Below are 21278 nucleotides of genomic sequence, written 5' to 3'. Positions count from 1 at the left end.
AGACACAATGATTCGTTTTCCATATGTCTTCAAATTTGTGTTCGTTGCAGAGAGGTAGTTTTCATAGTATGGAATTCATAGTATCATATGCAGATAATGTAATTTTATTTGTTATTAATTGAATATATGTCTTCATCTAAGCCTGCCTACTGTTTAGTTCTGAAGAGAGAAATAAATTCTGCCTTGGGGTAGGTTTAACCATAATGCAGAGGAATACATTTTCCCAAAAGAGTGTTTTAAAAGATATACCCAGAAGCTTTCAATAATAGCAGTCACTTTTTCTTTTACACAATGTCTTAACACTGTTTTTTGAGTTTAGTTTTTTAATAAATGATGATGGCACAATTAGAAATATTGAGAAGTGATAGAACGCTGTTATGAAAAATCTCTCCTTAACCCTCTTTTTACTTGCTAACATCTCTTTGACAGTTGTGGAGCCAGAGTGCGAAAAAAGTTCTGCAACCACTTACTACTGGTACAGAGAAGCACTGAATATTTCCAGCTCTCTGTCAGAGAGTGGGGGTTTAAATTGGAAGATGACTATCTGCTTGCTGGCAGCTTGGGTCATGGTATGCTTAGCCATGATCAAAGGCATTCAGTCTTCAGGCAAAGTGAGTTTACTGTTTACCTGCATGACATTGTTTTATTTTGAAGCATATCAGGACAATTCTGTTCACCAAACTGTTTACTCTCATGAAATCTGTAGGAGCAGGTTAAGTGCTTTGACTCACCCATGCATTTTTATAATCTCAAGTAGAGGGATATTAGTAGTTAAGCATTAAAATTCTATCAATTTTATTGGAAATGGAAGTTATTTAGTGGGAATTGAGATCTGAAGAATAATTTTGCTTCTCATCAGCATAGTTGTTGCATGTAACTGTACCTCAGCTTTATTGTGCAGCATAAGTCTCTGTGTTTTGAGTGTCTAAGGAAATAAGTTTCCATGTGTACTCACTGTATGACTGCAGTGCACTCACATATGCATGCTTCTGGCATTAACACAGCAGCTTTCCAGGATTCTGGATTGTTTCTTTTGACTAATGATTTAACATCCCTTTGCATCTGAGTGCTGTTGTCTTCTTTCTTTGCGTGCAGCCAGCTGGATTTGCTGGTGAAAGATTTGCTAGATCTGTTGATCTCGGTGGGATTTTCAGAGGAAAAATAATTTGTCCCAATAGCAAAATTCTTTGCTATTAAAACGTTTGGCACTGACATGGCAATTTCTGTGACCTCCTTGGTGCATTTCAGTTAAAGAAATAAGTAACAAGTTTAACTAGAGAATCATTTTACTAAACTTTCCAGAATTAATTTTCTTTTCAGTCACGTGTAATGAAATATCAAATTTTATTACTATTTTTTGTTGTTTTGACAGTAAGCATGTGATTCAATTAATTGGCTATGTACTTTCTATTGATTCTTGTCCCCTTTCCTTCTGAAGACAAAATTAGTTTCTATTCATGCTGCATACCTGTGCCATACCCAGTCAAAGTGCTTTTGTAAAGAGAAGCATTTCTGCAACAATATACTTCTGTCTTTGTTTTCATCTCATTGAATTATTACTGAATTTCCCTGGATATCCAGAGGTTCTTTATCAGTTAGTGATAAATACATCAGGCAGTTGTATTGCTTTTGTACAGTACAGAATTTAATTTCTTTTACAGTCATGTGGTTTTGCTTTCTTCTGCAGAGACAAGGGGAAGGGGAAGTGTTCTGCATATTTCTTAGACCATCTGAGTGTCAATTCAGTCATATATCCAAAGGATACTGTGTAGTGAATGAACATATTGAAAAGAAACTCTGTGTTAAATGTCAGGTTACATTTTTTCTTGCCTTCTTGTATTTCAGATCATGTATTTTAGTTCCCTTTTTCCATATGTGGTACTTTTATGCTTTCTGATCAGAGGACTCCTCCTTAATGGGTCAGTGGATGGAATTCGTCACATGTTCACCCCTAAGGTATGTACTTAATTTCTGTTTGCAGGGTATTAAAGTTTCAGTGGCAATTTGACCATTTGTGAATGCTCTCATTTAAGCTTATTCCTTTATAGAACATTTGGCTGTATTTCTGTTTGCTTAAATGGCATAATTTTTGTTTATCTCAGTGGCACAATACCAAGCCCTAAAGTCCAAAGGCTCTAGGTGCTCTGAGGGTCTGTGGAGTTACCTCTCTTAGGTGAGGGCTGCTGGAGTTACACACCTCTACAAAGCTAAACAATTGAGAGTGCAATTTAGAGGATTCAGGAAGTTTAGAGAGCTCTTCTAAATACTGAAAAGAGAAATTTGCCATTTTCTAATATTGAAATGTCTAGTTCTGGGTTGTCAGTGCCTTACTTTGCACTTTCATCATGGCATGCATAATTAACTTGTCCTTTTGGAAAAGAGCATTTTCCCCCCTTCTTTTTTAGAAAAAACTTAAAGCTGTTTATATAGTAGCCCAAAGTACAAGTGACCTGTGTTTAGTAGTGAAGTAGGGTAAGTACTTGCCACTCAGCTTTCCTTACCAATTTTCTTTTGACTTGCCAAGATAGCAGCAGTTCTAAGTATATTTTTTTTACTGCCAATATTTTTGCCAGGAACGTGCCTTCCACAGCTTTAGGTTTTCTAACCATGGAGGTGATAAGGAGTGTTATGAATCACTGTTTAGCTTGAAGATCTAAATTCTACCCACATGTATCTCAAGTGCTTGCAACTACATCTATACTATAGGAACAGCATGTTTGAATAGTCAGAGCCATACTCAGGAATGAAGTCTGGGCTTCATATTGTATTGTGAAATGGGCTTTCCAACAAGTCCACTTCACAATACAGTTGAGAAAAACAGGGCTATTATTTCAAAAATGAAAGGTAAATAATAAGATAATCAAAATCAATGCACATAGTGGCTAATGCCAGATGGCAGGATGTTGTCAGTTGTTTTGATTCCAGATGTTTTGAGTCTAGAGAACTGTCATCCTATAAAAATGACCTTTGTCGTCTCTCACATTGATGCAGTCATGTTCCACTTCACTCACTGTCACCACTTTTGAGAGTCATGCTTGTGCAGAGACTTGCAGGCTGCTCAGGCAAATTTGAGAAACCTGAGGAAGAGAGAAATGTAATGCCTACTAATGAGAGAAAGTCTAAAGCGAAGGTGAAGTACAGACCTCTATAAGATATAATCTGGTTTCTCAGCCACAGTGTTAATACTTTCTTTGGCTGGAGAAGTACCACTAGATACTGAGGGAAAATAAATATAAAAACTGTCCTTGGATACCAACACCTCTTCAGTATTCACTACTTCATGAGTTATACTTAAAAAAAGTTGCAGCTGGTGTTTACCTTACAGTTGCATTATGCTTAATTATACAAGTGTTTCAACTGTTCATTTAAATGATATTAAAAGAAAAATGGTTCTTAATTTCTTCTGACACTTTCCAGTTTTGTATCAAAATTTAAGTTGTGGTTTAAATTTGAAGATCGGAGGCCTGTATGTGATATGTATTATATGTGAATATAAACCTTACAAGTTATTTCCATTAAAATTTTTTGTACTTGAGCGCTAATTTGGACTGTAGGTTCATATGAGACTACCTGAAGAAATTCAGACTCCCACACCTGTTTTTTCATTCGCTCCACTGTGCTAACACTTTATTTGGGCATCCAGGCTCAAAAAAGGAATACTAAACCAATCTAGTGTGAAAATTATCCAGGTAGATAGATGTGAGAGGGAGAAGCATCTTTTTGGCCCAATTAGCTGAACAAATGACCACATTTTGAGCACAGATGATTGCAGCAAATTCCCATCAGTTATGCCAGCACAGGAGAGGACCGGCACACATTGGTGCAGGTGTGAGAGTGCAAGACTAATGCAGAAGGGGAGACTTTCTCTGTTTGGCATGGCTGTTAAACAAAGCAGAAATTCTAAGTAAGAAAATTAATGGAAAACCTAAAGAAAGGTATGTGAAAAGCCCGCTGAACTACTGCAGTTTAAACTGTGGGATTATATGAAGCTGAAGTACAGAGACTCCAAAATTTCACATACAATACCTAATAGCAAATCAGTCTAGAGTTAATTTTGAAAGTCTGGGTTATGTGTATCTGAAAACACGCTACTTTTGATGGTACCAAAGGATATATTACAGGAAGTGAGAAGTGTTATGGTATTTCAACCAATTAGGGATTTGTTACAGTTAAGAGTGTTCCTTGCTCTCCCTCTGGTGGGAAAGTTCTGGCATGACAGTGCCAGAGTTAGAACTACGTGCAGTAGCCACTTGTGCATTGTAATTATAATCCAAATTGTAAGTCAGAAATATGTTTATTCTGGTAAACACCTTTTCCCAATTTTATTGTATTTCAGCTATATATAAGTGAATAGAGAAGCTTTCTGCTGCCTATCTGTAATAAATATTATATCTCCATTATATCTCCAGACATTTTATTCAAAATGTTGTAATAATAGCAGATTTATTTCTCCTCAGACTAAGACAGTCAGTCTAATAGTTATGGCATCTATGCTGATGCTTTTTAGTTTTACTTCTATGACTAAACCTAGGGCTCAAAGAAAATAAAAGTCACTTTCATTAATAGAGGCCCTGGTTCAGCTTGAGCAAATCTGATGTTTAAATTTGACATGTACTTCTTTAATTGTTTTTTGTGAATCAGTATCTAGAAGAATTTGAGATAGATGATGACTCATAACTTTGTAAAAAAGTTTTTGGGTTTTTTTGCAAAAAGCAGTTGATCTGAGTGAGCAATACTGTTAAATTGTTTGATATAATACTTAGTTGCCCCTGAAATACATGACCCATTTAACATAGGATTAAGTTCAAGGTGTCTTAAGAGATTTGACTCATGCACTATACAGCTTGTGGTGGCGAGTGTTCATTTCATATATTTTGTTTTGCTTTACATATTTGCATGTAACAGAATTCCATATAAGCATGTCTATCTCATGTTCATCTTCTTTTTGTTTATTTGAAAAGTAACAGCAAGGCAACTTTAATCATACTCATTGCATTTATTAAAAGAGTTGATCAATCTAAAATGCATCTTAAGTCTAACAGAAGTCAGTACATGTACTGTAAATAAAAGAGTACTGTAAAAAACAAATCTCTCTTATTTCTCAGTATAACTAGCTGCTATTTCAGTTACATAGCTCCAGTAGTGTCTCGTTGTTGGGAACATATGTATAGCATGTTTCTCCTCGATGTTTAGATACTATAAAATAAATAGAAATTCTGGCCCATAAGTTTGCCAACTTCAGGGGTTGCATTCAGCTTTCATTTTATCATAATGAAAATATGGTTATAGTGGAGTATTAGCATTTTATGATGTAGTGTTTATTCTGTTGTCTTTTTCATATAATAGAAATGCATTTTATAGCTGACATATATTATATCTAATTTCAAACAGCTTGAAATAATGCTGGAGCCCAAGGTCTGGAGAGAAGCTGCTACTCAGGTGTTCTTTGCCTTAGGGCTTGGATTTGGTGGAGTCATTGCCTTTTCAAGCTACAACAAGAGAGACAACAACTGCCATTTTGATGCTGTACTGGTGTCCTTCATCAATTTTTTCACTTCTGTGCTGGCAACTTTGGTGGTGTTTGCAGTTCTGGGCTTCAAAGCCAATATCATAAATGAAAAATGTGTTACCCAGTATGAATATCCATTTCTTTTTTTAAAATTATTTTTATGGTTTATTTCGTTAATGAATTAACACAGACCACTGAGTTTGTTCTCTCTGTTCTATTGTGTTTTGCAGAAATTCTGAGAAGATTTTAAAACTTTTGAAAATGGGCAATCTCAGCCAAGATATGATCCCACATCATATCAATTTCTCAAGCATTACAGCAGAAGATTACAATTTAGTGTATGACATTATACAGAAAGTCAAAGAAGAACAGTTTGATTCTCTTGGCCTGAAATCTTGTCAAATTGAAGATGAACTTGACAAGGTGAGATTAAGTCTTGAGTACAGAGATTAGGAAGAGATGAATATTTGTAAGCCTGAAGTAAGCTGTGATGTGTACCTACACAGAGTATCAGTACAGTGTACCTGTGAGCTGTGCACCTGTAAAGACCTGGATGGAAACATGGTTGCATTCCAGCTCACTTGAGGACATGGTTGCATTCCAGCTCACTTGAGGACTTTGAGGTCGGATGTCTTAATATAGTCTTCACTGATTTATAATATATTTTGTTCATTATATCATTCTTCTCAGGAGGTGATAAGTTTTTTAAGGTCTGTTTTTAGAAGAACTGATCATGAAGGTTTTTCCAAAGACTAAACAGAGGTGTTACCTATTCAATGTCTCAGACTGCAAGATATTTTAATGTTAAGATACAATTATTAGATATAAATACTACTTCACTAATACTGAAAAATTATTATCTACTTATTAGGTAGTTGTTTAATGAGTATCATCCTGTTTTGAAACCTTAGAGTAAGCCAAATCTGTTACAGAAATTACAGTTTTCTAGGTTTAGAGAGGCAATTGCAGATTGAAACACTGACTTCTATACAGTTGCACCAGCATCTGAATGTAAAATATAAAATTGGTGACTTAGACTTCTCAAGTTTCTATACTATGGCCACTGTTTGAATTTGAAACAGAAGTGTAGAAATTAAATCCTTTATATGCTTGCTGGAGAATACAGAGTATATTTTGTAGTAGTCCTATATAGTCGCTGTCATGCAAAATTATCAGTGAAGGTGAGAAAGAAGTTCTGATTGGACAAGAGAGGAAAATTCTTCATAATGAGCACAGTCAGCCATTGGACTAATCTCTCAGTGGACGTGGTGGTTTCCATGGCGTCGGACACTTTGAAGATTCAGCTGGACAGGATGCAGGGCCATCTTGTTTAGCCTGCTTTTGCCAAGAAAGTTTGGACCAGATGATCAGTGAGACACCTTCAAACCTTGTAGTTTATGATTCTGTGAAAGAAATGTGTTAATGCTAATCAACTTACAAATTCTCATGTTTCAGTAAATAGTATTAATTGGAAGAATTACGTATTAAATAGCAATTTCCCACTCTGCCTTCAAGAGGCAATCAACGACACCATATGAACACAAAGTCAGACTTGTCAGGCTGTCACACTACCAAAAAACCAAAATAAAATTCATGAATAATGATACAATTTTTCTTTCCTCACTGACAGGCAGTTCAAGGAACTGGTTTAGCTTTTATTGCCTTTACAGAAGCAATGACCCACTTCCCTGCTTCTCCTTTCTGGTCAGTCATGTTCTTTCTCATGTTAGTAAATTTGGGACTTGGAAGTATGTTTGGAACCATTGAAGGCATTATCACGCCCATTGTTGATACCTTCAAGGTCAGGAAAGAAATTCTTACTGGTGAGTAACACAAACTTTCTTTTCTCCATAGAGCAGTAAGCTAAATTTTTTTTGGCACTATGATTTTTTTTTTTTTTTGGACGTGAAGGTTTACAGAGCAGTAAATCACTGTATTCCAGACTGTACTTCCATGCACAGGCACATTAATATCTGCCAATAAAACCTTTTCCTGAATGTTATAGTAGCATAAACACCCTAAAACTTAAATTTTTATTCAATTTCTGTTACAAGTTTTTGTATGGTCAGTCGTTTTGGGCTCTTTCGGAATGTTTTCCATTCCAGCCTTTGTCACACATTGGAGAAACAAAGGAAAAGGAAAGAATGAAAATACATTGCAAATTGCTACAAATTATTCCTGAGTAGGCCAGATGAAATCTTAATTTATAATGAAATTTTTATTATGTTAAAATCAGTACAGTAACTCTCTAGAGAAACATTTTTCCCTGTTAAATATTTATGAAGTCTTAAACAAGACGTCCAGTTTTTTTGTTTGTGGGTTTTTTATTACTTAAATTCCCTAAGTTATTTGTTTGGAGGTTTTTTATTACTTAAATGCCCTAAGTTATTTGAGGTGTAGCATGTTCACGTAGCTTTGACTTGTAGGGATTTCTTTTTTTATGTAAAGCACCAGCAAAGATGTGAACACAGTCAGGTTTCTGAAAACCTTCAGGACAGCTGCAAGAGACTGGTGTGTTATTCACAAATTCAGTTTTCATATCAATGCCTGTAAAAGGTGGGATACAAAATAAATTTTAAAAAATTGTGCTTTAACATTGCCTAACTCTATGAAGAAAATAATAAACTCTATGAGAGAAATAATAATACATTTTATAAGAGTTAACGCCTGATGCAGCAGAGCAACTTCTTTTTTCCCAATTATTGCTTTCCTTACTTTTCTGAGATAATAAGTAATATTTGATAGATAAAAAAATAAAATCCTTAAAAAAGATAAATCAATTGATTTTTCAGAAGTCCTAAGTTATTGAGCACTTTTTGGTCTGTTTGGTTTTTTTTTAATTAGGTCTTAACTTCTCACTGAATAACCAGTGCAACAATTAGAAATTAGCTGTTCTTCCTAAGTATGTGTGCAAGTACCATGATTTATAGTCATTACTCTGAAGTAATGGAGCATTTTACAGTAATTCCTGTTACTCTGTTAGACAAAAAAAAATAATTAAGATAAACATTCAAGAACTGCCTTTCTTTTGTAACTTTTTAAAGTGGTGTTCATGCATGATTTTAGCTAAATTCAGTTGTACTCAAAAGATTACAACTTGATGTGGTTTGTTAATTAACTGAAAAAAATGAAATATCTGGATTATTTTTCATGCAGTACTGGTGGTATTTAAGAAGGATTATAGCTGCAATAGATTTTGTTCTTACAAGACAGGAACTTTCAACTTTTACAGAATGTAAAAGTTAGTACATTTGTAACTCTTTGAGTTCAGAGAAACCAACTCAAATGCTTAAATTTATTTTGCATTCAACAATGCCTCATGCTGAGTGGTGGAAAGTCCATAAAGACATTATAGTAATAGTTCCTGCAAGGTTCAAGAAAGTGATTAGACTTCTACCACAATATTTGAAACAGTGTTATTGTCTTACTTTCAGTAGTATAATCAATAATAATTGATTATCTTGGACTCATGGGTGTATTCTGTAAAGATATTTTATATTTTGACCCAGATGATTTCACGTAATTTTGGACTACTTAGATGCATCCTTAGCCTAAGTTCCCTGTGAGAAAAAAAGAGAGCACTTACAGCTGTAAGAATCAGTCTTACTGATGCTCAGCCTCAGCTGATTCCACGATTTATTGAAATTTGACTTACTTAAGCATTAAGTCCTGTTACTGACAAATTTAGTTGGAGAAAATTATGCAGGCTGTTCCTGCATAATATTGAGATCCATTATGCAGGATCAGCCATTCAAGAAATATATTTTGGGCTGTCCCTAAAGAAGCGACAAGAATGTTGCTTAATGTTCAAATACATTTAGACAAATCCTAATAAATCCTAATCCTTTATGCCGTTAATGATCTTTTAGGAGCAGTCTATTCAGCCTTTGTATTTTTTAGAATCATAGTCTTTTTAGAATCACAGAAACTTATTTGTATTATTTTTTCCCCATATTTTCACTCTAAATTCTTTTCGCTTCTGAATTCCAAAGGGTGAGCTGGTGACCAATTAACATGATGTGTGATGTTTTGCCAACTGCTTGATTTTACCTTTGCATTTACATTATGTTTAGTGAGAAATAGTCACTTGATTAATCTCTGCTGATTATTCTCGTAATCAGGACTGCTGTAATATGGTGATTTTAGTAATTCTAGTTTCATAATTTGTCTGTTTTGTAGGAAGGAGGTAGGATAACTTATAGTCTTAAAATTGAGAGCCCCTAAACAGTCAAATGTTACCAACTTGACTTTTATGAAATAATGCCTTAGTTCCTTTTTGTCTGTGGAACTTCGTTGTAGCTCACATTTCTGTCCTTTATTCCAGTCATCTGCTGCTTGGTAGCCTTTTTTATTGGCCTGATCTTTGTGCAGCGCTCTGGAAATTATTTTGTGACGATGTTTGATGATTACTCAGCTACTCTGCCCCTGCTTATCGTGGTCATTTTGGAGAATATTGCAGTCATCCGAATTTATGGAATAGACAAGTAAGTGATGGAAATGTGTCTCCCTGTCCATATCAACACCATTCTTTACAACATTTATTACTATTTTAATTATACTGTATGAAGCATCTGCATTATACACAGAAATTCAAGTAATTAGAAAGCATGTCAATCTGGTCCAGAATCTAGTCTGTTACTAAGAACAGGAGCAAGATATACTACATCAGAACAGTGTACTGAAACCCAAAGAATAATTGCAAGAGGTCAAAAAAAAAGAGAATGCAGTAAAATAGACAAAATTAGAAATTTAGAAAGGAGGCTAGATAGAAAAGTATAGGGAATTTGTATCAACAAAGACATCAAGAAGATTTCAGAAATAACCATGGTCTAAGCAACAGATGAGGGTGAGTATTTCAATGCAGCATTCCAGGCAACCTGAGAAAGAAACAAAGCAAGCTCTAATGGCAGTAAAAATAAAAAAGTTTCAATTTAAGAACTAAATTTAGTTTGGGGTGTTATAGCAATTAATTTTTCTTTGCATTAGTTGTGAGAGAGGAGATGATAGAAAAAACAGGGTCAAAGCTTACTAGGAAGCAGCACAGCTGACAATGAAGTAAAGTGACCTGTTGGGGATGGGTGAAGAGGAATGACCATAAATCCCTCTTTTTTTTTTTTTTTTTTCTTTTTTTAGTTGAATTCATTTTATATCAAAAATCAGCAGTGAGTGTAAGTGAGATTCAGTAAGTGAGATCAGTATATGCCATGCTTAAGGAATAGATGAGTTTGTATCAGAAATAACTTGTGCCATGCACAGGTTAAACAGAACATGCCATACTAACATGTTGTAGTAATTAAAATGTCTGTAATTGCTTTGCATGAGGAAAAAGTGTGACATAGAATGGGTGGGGTTTCATTTGACTTTTCACTTGTGTGATCTGAGTAATCAGCCAATCATTTATCACAATGAAACAAAACTATAAGAAAATTTAATTTTATGGTTTCCAGAATTGTTTCTGGTCTGTGCAAGTAGTACTTGGTCTTCTTGCTTGTTCAGGGAGAATAGGGAGAATTCCAACTTGGACCACATGTATAATCCTATAATTGATCATTTAGATATAAAAACAACATGTAGATTATTTTATACATGCAACCAAAATGTAAAAAACACATGACTTGGTTATAAGGTTGGTAATGTCCAAGCTCCACTGTCCGTGGAAGTAGACATGCCAAAAGTCAGCAGCTTACCTGTGAGGAAGTTGATGTTTAGGCATAGCTAAAATATGATAATCCTTGGTTTATGACTCACAGTGCAGGCAATTCATGTTTTCAGAAGGGGTTCTGGCAGGATACAGTGAAGCCAAGTTTCTCATTTCTTATGACCACCTGAGTATTCCCCCTGCAGTATTTCTAGTATTTCTTCTGATGTATGTTTCTGCAGAAACCTAGCAATTCAGTTTGCAAAAACTGTCAGTATCAACAGCCTCAAGTTGCCATTGGCTGTGATAGTACCAAGGGTTCCCTGTAGATAAAGTTCTGTATAAATGTCTAATTTTTAGACATTAAGTCTTTAATCAGATAGTGGAAAACCAAAGCATAGCATCCAAAGGGTGCTATAGAAAAGAGACAACGTGTGAATTTCTGTAGCCAAGAAGGAAAATCTCCCACACTGGAATCAGTGCTATAAGGAGCTTGAGCTAAAGGGGACTTACAGAGAGGATGAGTAGGATGGAGACAATAGAAGACTACTTTAAAGTAAGGATAACAGATTCATGTTCAGCTGGAAGAAGAACTGGAGGTCTCAGAAAGAGAAGGCTATCTATAGAGGGCACAATCCATTTGTAAATTCAGCTTCCTTTTAATGATGTGTTTTATTTCAGTGTAAACAAACAATAGAATGCCTCAAGCTGTGCAGTTAAAATATTTTCCTGAGAGTTTACATGACAGAAGCTTCACATGTGTAACTGCTTGGAAAACATTCTTCTATAAGAGCTTTTTTGGGATGCACATTTCAGAAGGGAGTGGGACCACAAGGGAGTTAAAACAATCATTGCTTGTGCACACTCCAAAATAATTATTTCTAAAATCATTCTCTGTTTCTGCTAGCTCTGGAACCATGTACTCCATCATGAGTACAAAAATAGGAGTTTTGTTCATGTCTTAACTTAAGATTTTGAGGAGAAAGGAGGCAGTTTTATAGCTTGGCAGAATTTTATTTCAGCAGCTTATATGATGCAAACCGTAGCTTATGCATAAAGTTCGTTTTTTAGACTGCAGCACGTGTGCGGGTTCAAAATTAATACTGCACAATTTGTAAGATGTGCTAGTAAACAACCCAGTAGACAATACAAGAAAATGTTAAAAAGAATCTTCTAAAAGAAAAGTGAGTTTAAATATCTTCCAGCACAGTCCAACAGGCAGCTTACTGAATCACTGCACTGTGCAGGGATTCCTTTTGTTCGTCTCGTCTGAACTACTAGTCTAAGCTCTATTTTTCAGCCCATCAAGTAATTTAAACTACAGCTATTTCTATATATGCATTTTTTCCAGTGTGTTGATTCCCTCAGGTTGGGTGCTATGTATTGATTATAGTGCTCAAAATCTCAGTGTCTACTCTAACAATAACATTTTAATCCCTTCACAGATTTATGGAGGACCTGAAGGATATGCTGGGGTTTTCTCCAAGCCAATATTATTACTATATGTGGAAGTATGTTTCACCATTTGTATTGCTATGTTTGCTGGTAGCTAGCATTGTCCAAATGGGATTGAGTCCTCCTGGTTACAATGCTTGGATTGAAGATACGGTATGTATATAGTATGTGTGTATATATGTAGGGTTTGTACGTATGTATGATACCATCATCATCATCATCATCATAGTGGTTGTATCTGGAGCATTTGAGAAACACATGAGCAGACTAAAAAACTACAATTAGAAAGTCAAAATTAGTATAAATAATGACATGGTTGCTTTTATCTCAAGTAACTTTGATGTAAAACCAACAGTTTTTAAATTTTAAGTAGTTCTGCTTTAAAATATAACTGATTAACACAAACTTGTATGCTCTGGGTGACTTATATGATAAAGAAATTCTTGATCACGGGAGAGGTTGTTCACATTCATTAAGTCTTATTTTACTGCAGAAAACAGATTATAACTGCATAAATCATTTAAGATATCACATCAGGTTTTTATGTGTCATAATTTTTTCCCTTTGGGAACACATATCACAGTATAGGTAGCAGCTGTATTAAAACCTATCTCTGATAAGAACTTGTCTGGGTGAGTGGCAAGATGGTTCGGAGCTTTGACTTCAAAAAGAGATTTTGTCAAGGGAACTGAAGACTTCAGCTAGTTGTAGGCCCATGAGCCCTCAGCTATTTCTACAGGCTTTTTATGCAGAATAGAGAGAAAATGTCAGAGAAAATGTCAAATTAATCTAACAAAACTTTCCCAAATTAGCCAGGGGGAAGTCACAGCAAAGACAGGTAAAGGATAAACAGAGGAGGTTGGTGTTACTATTGGTAGATAGTATGCCTGCCTCTATCCAGACAACTACATGATTCTCAGAAAAATGCTCTTGTTACACTTGAGTCTTGCCCTGAAAAATTAGAAAGAGAGATACCTTAGAATACCTTGGAATACCAAACATGCCATTCCTTTCCACGTACAGTTAGGCAAGCAGAGCCTTTTGGCCATTGATGCATGGATGCAGTAGAGGTCTGGGGTATAATAGTGCCCCAGCATTACAGTTTACCTGATGTTTATGCAAAGAGCAATAACTGAGATGGTTCCTGTCTAGACCAGCTATTAGCCTACAGAACAAGGGCTAATTTTGCAGGCATAGTTACAGATAACCACTGCATACTTGTCTGTTCTGGACATCCTTTAAAGGAAGGAAAACTACAGAGAAATACTAGCAGAAAGCCTAAAGTGAAAATCTTCATTTGTGTGCTGCTGAAGTGCTCTCAGAAACTGTTCAAAAGTGTTTTAGTCCTGCTCACCGGCTGAAAGATAGCAATCCTACATCTCCGTGACTCTTCAAATCTGAGATCTGTAGTGGTGCCCACACTGTGAGTGCTGTGCAGTATGTGCTTGAAAACTGCAGACCTCAATGAGGACTGCAGGTTTTTGTTATTTTTCTGATAAAGATGTCTTAATCTTTTTCTGTTGTGTTTCTCAGGCTATGGAAGAGTTCCACAGCTATCCAACATGGGGGATGATTGTCTGTATATCTTTGATGGTGTTGGCCATACTGCCAGTCCCAATAGTCTTCATGGTACGCCGTTGCAACCTTATTGATGACAGTTCTGGTAGTTTGGCATCTGTATCCTACAAAAGAGGTCGGATAATAAAGGAACCTGTTAATCTGGAGGGAGATAATACGAGTCTGATTCATGGGAAGAGTCCAAGTGAAGTGCCGTCTCCAAATTTTGGCAAAAACATATATCGAAAACAGACTGGCTCGCCGACTCTGGACACGGCTCCAAACGGACGCTATGGTATTGGCTACCTGATGGCAGATATGCCTGACATGCCAGAGTCTGATTTGTAACCACAGAACAAAAAAAGTGCTGTTTGTTTCTTCTCTCACTGATCACGGCCCTGCTGTGAGAAGTGGTCAGCGTCACTTACTAGGATGCAGTCTCAGGTGCTCCATAGTGACAGTCTTTAAAATGCCATGACTGTACATACTGGTTGAGAAAATTCACGTTGGATTAATTCTCTGAGTTTTTATTTGCACTGAAGGAAACATTCAAATGCAATGGCAGGGCAGCCTACATCTGCCAGCATAGCCAAGAATTTGATTTTTTAATTAACTTCTAAATTTAAAGCTTTCTATTTTTGAAGCCCAGGTCTTGCTCAAACGATGAAATATTTCTGAGGTTGTGTCATTGGAAATCAGTTTTTTTTCTGCTGAATTTCAGGTTGACTCCCAAGTATTAATGGTGAGCTCAGTAGTAGTTCACCAAACCTGTTTTTGTGTAAACACTGTATATACCTTATGTAGATATGCTGTACTTATTTTATTAGCACTGATAATTACTTAGGCTCTTAGCTGAGTAAAAAACAAACCTGCAAACTATTTTCTTATGTAATAGCTGTATAGAGCAATAGTATTAGAAAATCAAGGAGTAGACTTATAGAAAAGTGATCAAAGATTCCCTGTTCACTGGGGACTGCGTAAACTGTGGCTGTATATTTTGTGTAAAATATTTGCTTTTTCAGTGTGAAAACAATGTTAGAGTGAGTCACTCCAAGAATCTTAAGGATTGTGCAGATTCTGCATTTTTTTCTATGCTGTGTGCCTAAAAAAGACCTTGATATTTATTGTGGTTACAAGATTACATATATATTATATTTATATAATATACTTGTAATGTAAATATGTATATTATTCTGTATGTAATCGTTTCAAAAGTTGAAGCAAGATGGCTTTTTAAATTAGTCTCTTCAGTTTTGCTTCTCTTTTATGCAGATAATTTTTTTTTCAGTCAGTAATTGTTAAGAACTGTATGGCATTACATTTTAACCAACAAATAAAGAGATTGATAAGGTATTTCTCTGTGATATCCTAATACACTTACAACACAGCCTGCTTTTTCCTCATCTGGACTACCTGAAGGAATGACTTTCAGTAGATGAATAGAGATGCTAAAAGAACTTGAAAACAAAAAATCGGTCATAATAAACTTTTGGACAGGGCCGTTTACTGTGAGTACAGGAGGTGATGTAGTGTTGTAAACTGGCAGGATACACTGGAAGCTGGGACATGATCTACTCCTTACCTTAAAATGTTTTAAATTGGGCATAAATTCTGACTTTTCTACCTCTGCTAAGCAAAGGGAAGAACTTGCTTACATTGTCCCAGCATCAAAGAACTAGATTAATTTATTTGAGGTAAATGCAAGTCTCTGAAGCTCTGTGTCTCAAGACTGCAGTTTTGTGCATGTCGGTATGGAAAAGCTATGACAAATAAATGGAAAGAAGCAGAATATTAAACCAAAACACTTTAGCAACTTGATAAAATTCCTTATGGGTAACTCTTCTGTCACAGGAGAATAATCTCAGATAATTTTCCACTTTTAACCTGAGAGTTTTTGAAATAATTTACAATCATCAGAAAGTTGAACTAGAAGCATTAGTTGACAAAAAGCTATATTTAATTATCAGGCTTATTTTACATGTGATAGAAATTGTGCACCTAAAAAGTATTTAAATTAGTCCTCTAAAACACACATACTGGAACATATGGGATAGAGTTGGCATAATTTAAGCAGCTTGTTCTTTTATAACTGATGTATTTGCAACATTAGCCATGTGTGTAATGTCTCACCATTAGAGACAGAGGAAGCATGTACAAAATATTCCTGTTGTGGCAGAGCAACAGCAAATTTCCACCATCATACCACACCAGCTTCTAACATGGCTCTTCAAGGTAGTTGCCATGCATCCCTCTGTGCCCGGTCCACAGAGTGCAGAATTCTGTTCTTAAAGATAAGTTACCTGTACTGACACATGCTTTTACTTTTATAAACCCTAGTTTTCAACAGTCAAATGTTTGTTGCTACAGAAGAGGTCTGGAAATGAATGTGAGCAAGATCTCAGGTGCAATAGCTTCTTCTGTTTAATGCATCACAAAGGGGACTAATGCTACTTTAGCCGACTGCTGAAGATTATTCTGCTGGGAATATATGTCTACCCTTTTGCTCTTTACTTCAGCACTTTTAATGAGTATTAAGATTTTCCACTCATTTAAACCACTAGTTCTCAATTGGTTTCTTCCTATTAACTCCAGTTAGCACATCACCTCAGCTTCATGAAATGTTTCACGCTTGAGAAAGCCCAGAATGTATGTCCTGTCTGCTGTCAGATGTTCAATTCATAATTTGATAATAACTATGATTGAACATGCTCAAGTGCAGAAGTTCTTCAGCTGTGGTTTAGTATGATGGTCTCTTAAAAAGGCACAATATGTCCAGCCTAAAGAAGCAGTACTGATCAAAAAAAACCCACACAGATGTAAAGATTTAAAAAATCTAAAAGTAATTACTATGAAGTGTGACATCTAGGTTCTTCATATTACGAAAGAACTACTGAAGCAAAGAAAGTAATTGTATGAGGTTGCTGTTAAAGCCAAAGAAATCTGCATTGCTTTGATTCTTCAGCTTTGGGAGCAAAGTAGTAAAAGAAGAGGGCAGAAGACAGAGGTTTCATATTTACCTACTTAAAAGTCTGTGTGTCATGTCAGTTAGAGCTACATTTAATCTGGGGGTGAGTGGGGTAGTTTAAGGAAGAGATCATTGCAAAAGTCAGTCATGCTTAAAATTAAAGAAAATCCTAATGGAGTCTTACACAATTTTGTTCTTAGGAAATGGCCTAAGAACAAGATCATCCATGTGGAAAGTGAAAATATATTTCCAATATAATTATTACAGAAGGCATAAGGTTCCTCTAACCAATATTATTTTGGGATCTGATTTTGCTACAGAAATTTGAACGAATCAGTCACCATTAATATGGCATAAATGAAGGCCCCATAATTACTTCCATACTCATCAGTGGAGGTTCCCAAATTCACTGAAGTACAGGATAGACATACAGTCTTGATGCCTGATTTTAGTCTTTTTTGATGGATCAAAATTTTATTGATACCTTACAGAGTATTATGCAATGAAGAAAAGAAAGAGAATAGGGGAAAGAAAGAAAAATATGTAAGCATTAAAAAAGGGTTGAACAATCTTAACCCTATTCTCAGGAAGCAGCAGATACAGTTTAGTTATGAATCCTTATTCTGCCATAAGGAGAACAATGGTCTTGTCACACTGGGGAGGAATCAGTTATGATTGTGATAGCAGTCGCAGCGAAAAAAAAAAGAAAAGATGTGTTTGCAAAGGAATTTTAGATACTCTGAAAATATTTGCCTATATTAACCAGCATGGAATACTCAAGTGCCCTGTTCAGGTGACATGCAGAGTATTCAAAAAAGCTTTCTACTTCTACCACATCTTTGAGGAGTTAGCAGAATGACGGTTATGCGAATTTTTTAAAAATGCAGAAATTTAATATCATCATCTAAATGCCTAGTTAGATTCTGTGGTTTGAGGAAAAAGGAGGAAGTCAAAATACTATCTGTAATTTACGTGCCTTGCCACTTGATGGTGCTCATATGCCATGTCTGTTGGTGAAATACAACACTCGAGTTTTGAAAAGGGCAGAATAATATATTTTTATTCTCGATCAACACAAGACCTCTGAATTATCATGGTGTTGCTAAAGCTCAGAGCTTTAATAATCTGTTCCTTAAGCAGCTTTCATACATATTTGGGGTTTTATTTTCAAAACCCCAGAATTTTTAATGCTATCATAAGCAAAACCAAGATGTCAGTATCCCATTGCCAAGTAATACACTTTTGGGTCTTGAGAGCAGACAGTAGATTCTTGGGTCAATATTTTGAAACAGTGCTTTCTAACATGCTTTATTATTATTTTTTTAAAATATCTTATTACTTGCTATTTTTATTTCTTAAATTAGCAAAGTAATTGGTTGACAGATTAGTGGCATATGAGAATCTCTGACTCTAATATTACTACTAACACTGACAATTATATTAAAAACTTGAGGGCTTCTCACTACAATCATCAGTAAATGATTAAAGTTGCCAGGAGGTAGATGGAAGGTGTTGGGGAGCTAGCAAGGGACCCTGAGAAGAGGCAGCAGCTGAAGGAGTGACTGGCCTGCAGCATTGCTTCTGAGGAAAGAAGCTACTGAGATGTCTGGTTTTTAGAGGCTGATAAATGTGCCTTGGGGATATGTTTAACCCTTTTGGTAAGGAAGGTGGAAAGTATTTCTCACTAGCTCTGACAAAACCATCCTGTCTTCCATTTATACTGTATTCATTGTTACTGACAACTAAATGAGTGAAAAAGACTAACCAAGACGACCTTGTCTGAAAGCTGCAGCAGTACATGCCTTTAGTGATTTTTGTCCAGCAAAGTACACTGAATGGCAATGATAGCTCCCATAGCATAGACTTTAAATTAGGGTGTTAAAGAATACATTCAGTGAAAAACCAGATGTAGACATTCTCCCTTTTTATTCAGTCCCAGTCATTTTCTGGTTTCATGATGCCCTCTGAATCTTTCATGTCCAACCCAAACTCAACAGGTGAAAAAAAATTATGTGTTTTCCAACACTCGAGGTTCGAAGATGTGAGATATTCTCTGAAACGAAAGAAGTTGAAAGAAGAATTGTGTGAAAAGGCAGAAGAAATTTCCTTCAAAGCAAGTCTAGTAGATTTTCAGATTTTTGATTCAAGCAAAAAGGAAACACATACAAAGAAAGAGTCAGGTTTGCAATCCTGCAAATAAAGAACTAAGAAACATGTCAAAAGATTGATGAAAGGGGGTGGAACTGAAATGAAACACATTAAAAGAGGAAGGAAAAAGATACTGAGGAAATAAGACTGATTCAATAAATGACAGAGCGTAAATTGAACAGGTAGTTGTTGATCAAAAAGATAAAGGGGTATGGGGAAGAAAAAAAAGGACTTCAGAAGGAAAACAGATTTTGATGGCTGGTGAAGTATGGTGTAATCAAGCCTTTAGATGAAATAGTCTGCAGTAAGATATAGCTGTTAAACAGAGGTATGAATCAAAGGTAGTTAAAGTTTTGTTAGCATAGGAGGAGAAGGAAAGAGGAGGAATGAATCAGGACAGGAGAATGCTTGGCTGGGAAGAAAGACTTGAGCTGTGCCAGAATTAATTTCCCTTCAAGTATTCAAGTGTCTCAGACGTACTGAAGAGCTTGATTATTTTTCATAACACATTTTGAGATGTTCTGGGGAAAGATATTAAGGAAATGCAGCCTTCTAAAATTACTTCATCAGCTGTCTGATCTGAAGACAAAACTATCAGGGTAAAATAGCAGTGAAATTTTGCCATGTATTTAAGGTTTAAGGAGAAAAATAATTACTTAAAAGCACAGAAAACTCAGTGTATGAGAATATGAGGTGAAGAAAAGTGAGTTAGTGACTAAAAGCTCTGAATCGGAGGCCACTGTGTTACTGTGATTTAACATTTTAGTAAATCTCTTGGGCATTTGCCTAGCATCAAGGATATGAATAGTTCCAACCATTATTCACAGACTTGAAATTAGCCAAAATCTCAAAGCACCTAAATGATATGCATTATACTGCCTGGTCCCTGGAATGGAAACCAGATACCCAGCCTTCCATATGCAGAGCATCTGGACAGTGAAGTGCTCCAAAATTACATGTCTGTAAATGGGCAACATTTGATGTGAGACTTAAGTGTGACAGAACCCCTTGTTATCAAAAAAAGAAGGAACTGAGGCACTCTGGAGAAGCTGCCCAGCAAACAAGTGAGATATCAATGTCTGTGGGTCACTGCAGAAATTAAATGTTCAGCTTTGTTCAAGTATAAAATATTTTTAATAAAACTGTGTTTAATTTTATGGATATTGTATTTAAGAAAGCTGTCGTGAATGTTCTGCTCTCCCATAGGCAGCCAAACCAACTTGCTTACCTGATACAAAAAAAAAAATAGAGTGGCTTTCAAAAATGTTTCAAAGATTATATGTACACATTCTCTTTACCTATATGTTTAGATAAACATATATATGTTTCTATAATTCATCATACCTTCTGAGAGAAGAACAGAAAGGAGATGGAACAGTTGGCCCTTAAGGGTCTGTCTTAACTCCTCAGGAAGGTTTATTTTTAAGTAAGTTTAATATTGCTCCATGAAGAATCTTCAAAGCAGCAAACAGCTAAAAAGTAAGGTCACTAGAAAAAAGTTTTGAATTAAGTAAATAAGAGGGTTCTTTAGACATAATTTGAAATTTCATAAGAGACTCTAAAAGTTTCCCTAGACCTCAGATCCTTTAGGGTCAACTTAACAAGGCCTCCATAGACCTCATAGATGTCACAATGCAAGGTTAGCCTCTTACACATCTTAATTCACACATTGTTATAAGCTTCCTTTTGATTTTGATTCCTCTCTGCTGCCCCAGGATTTATCAGATGGTTCCCATTTTCACCACCAGCTGCAGAAGCAGCTGTGCTGGCACAATGGATGTGGTGGTGTTGAGACAGGAAGGAAGGGCTGAGAGCAGAAATTGCTTAAACTCATACTGCCACCAAAGAAAGAAACATAGAATTTTGCTTTCAGCTTTAGAAATATTCAGTATTCTCTATGAAAACTATGTTACAAACAAATAAAAAATTGCAAAAGTATCCGGCCTCTTAAGGGCTTTACATAATTTACAGTTGTCAGGTAGCTGAAAATTAGACAACACATGGAA

The 21278-nt window shown here is 35.7% G+C and overlaps 1 protein-coding gene across 2 annotated transcripts in view; it reads left to right on the top strand.

Annotated features, from left to right (window-relative positions):
- SLC6A15 (solute carrier family 6 member 15) overlaps positions 1-15512 on the top strand; it is a 37728-nt gene extending 22216 nt beyond the window's left edge. Inside the window, exons 5-12 of one of the 2 annotated variants that reach the window (XM_038154789.1) lie at positions 430-611; positions 1846-1956; positions 5392-5633; positions 5740-5932; positions 7140-7332; positions 9834-9993; positions 12593-12755; positions 14136-15512. In XM_038154789.1, the coding sequence (XP_038010717.1) occupies positions 430-611; positions 1846-1956; positions 5392-5633; positions 5740-5932; positions 7140-7332; positions 9834-9993; positions 12593-12755; positions 14136-14507 (1616 nt within the window). In that variant the 3' untranslated portion in view covers positions 14508-15512. The remainder of the gene's footprint in view (positions 1-429; positions 612-1845; positions 1957-5391; positions 5634-5739; positions 5933-7139; positions 7333-9833; positions 9994-12592; positions 12756-14135) is intronic. The other variant, XM_038154790.1, reaches the window with a different exon arrangement.
- The last annotated feature ends 5766 nt before the right edge of the window (positions 15513-21278 follow it).

This window comes from Motacilla alba, chromosome 1A (genome assembly GCF_015832195.1).
Source record: "Motacilla alba alba isolate MOTALB_02 chromosome 1A, Motacilla_alba_V1.0_pri, whole genome shotgun sequence".
Classification (NCBI taxonomy): Eukaryota; Metazoa; Chordata; class Aves; order Passeriformes; family Motacillidae; genus Motacilla; species Motacilla alba.
This window is presented reverse-complemented; position numbering and strand designations above follow the sequence as displayed.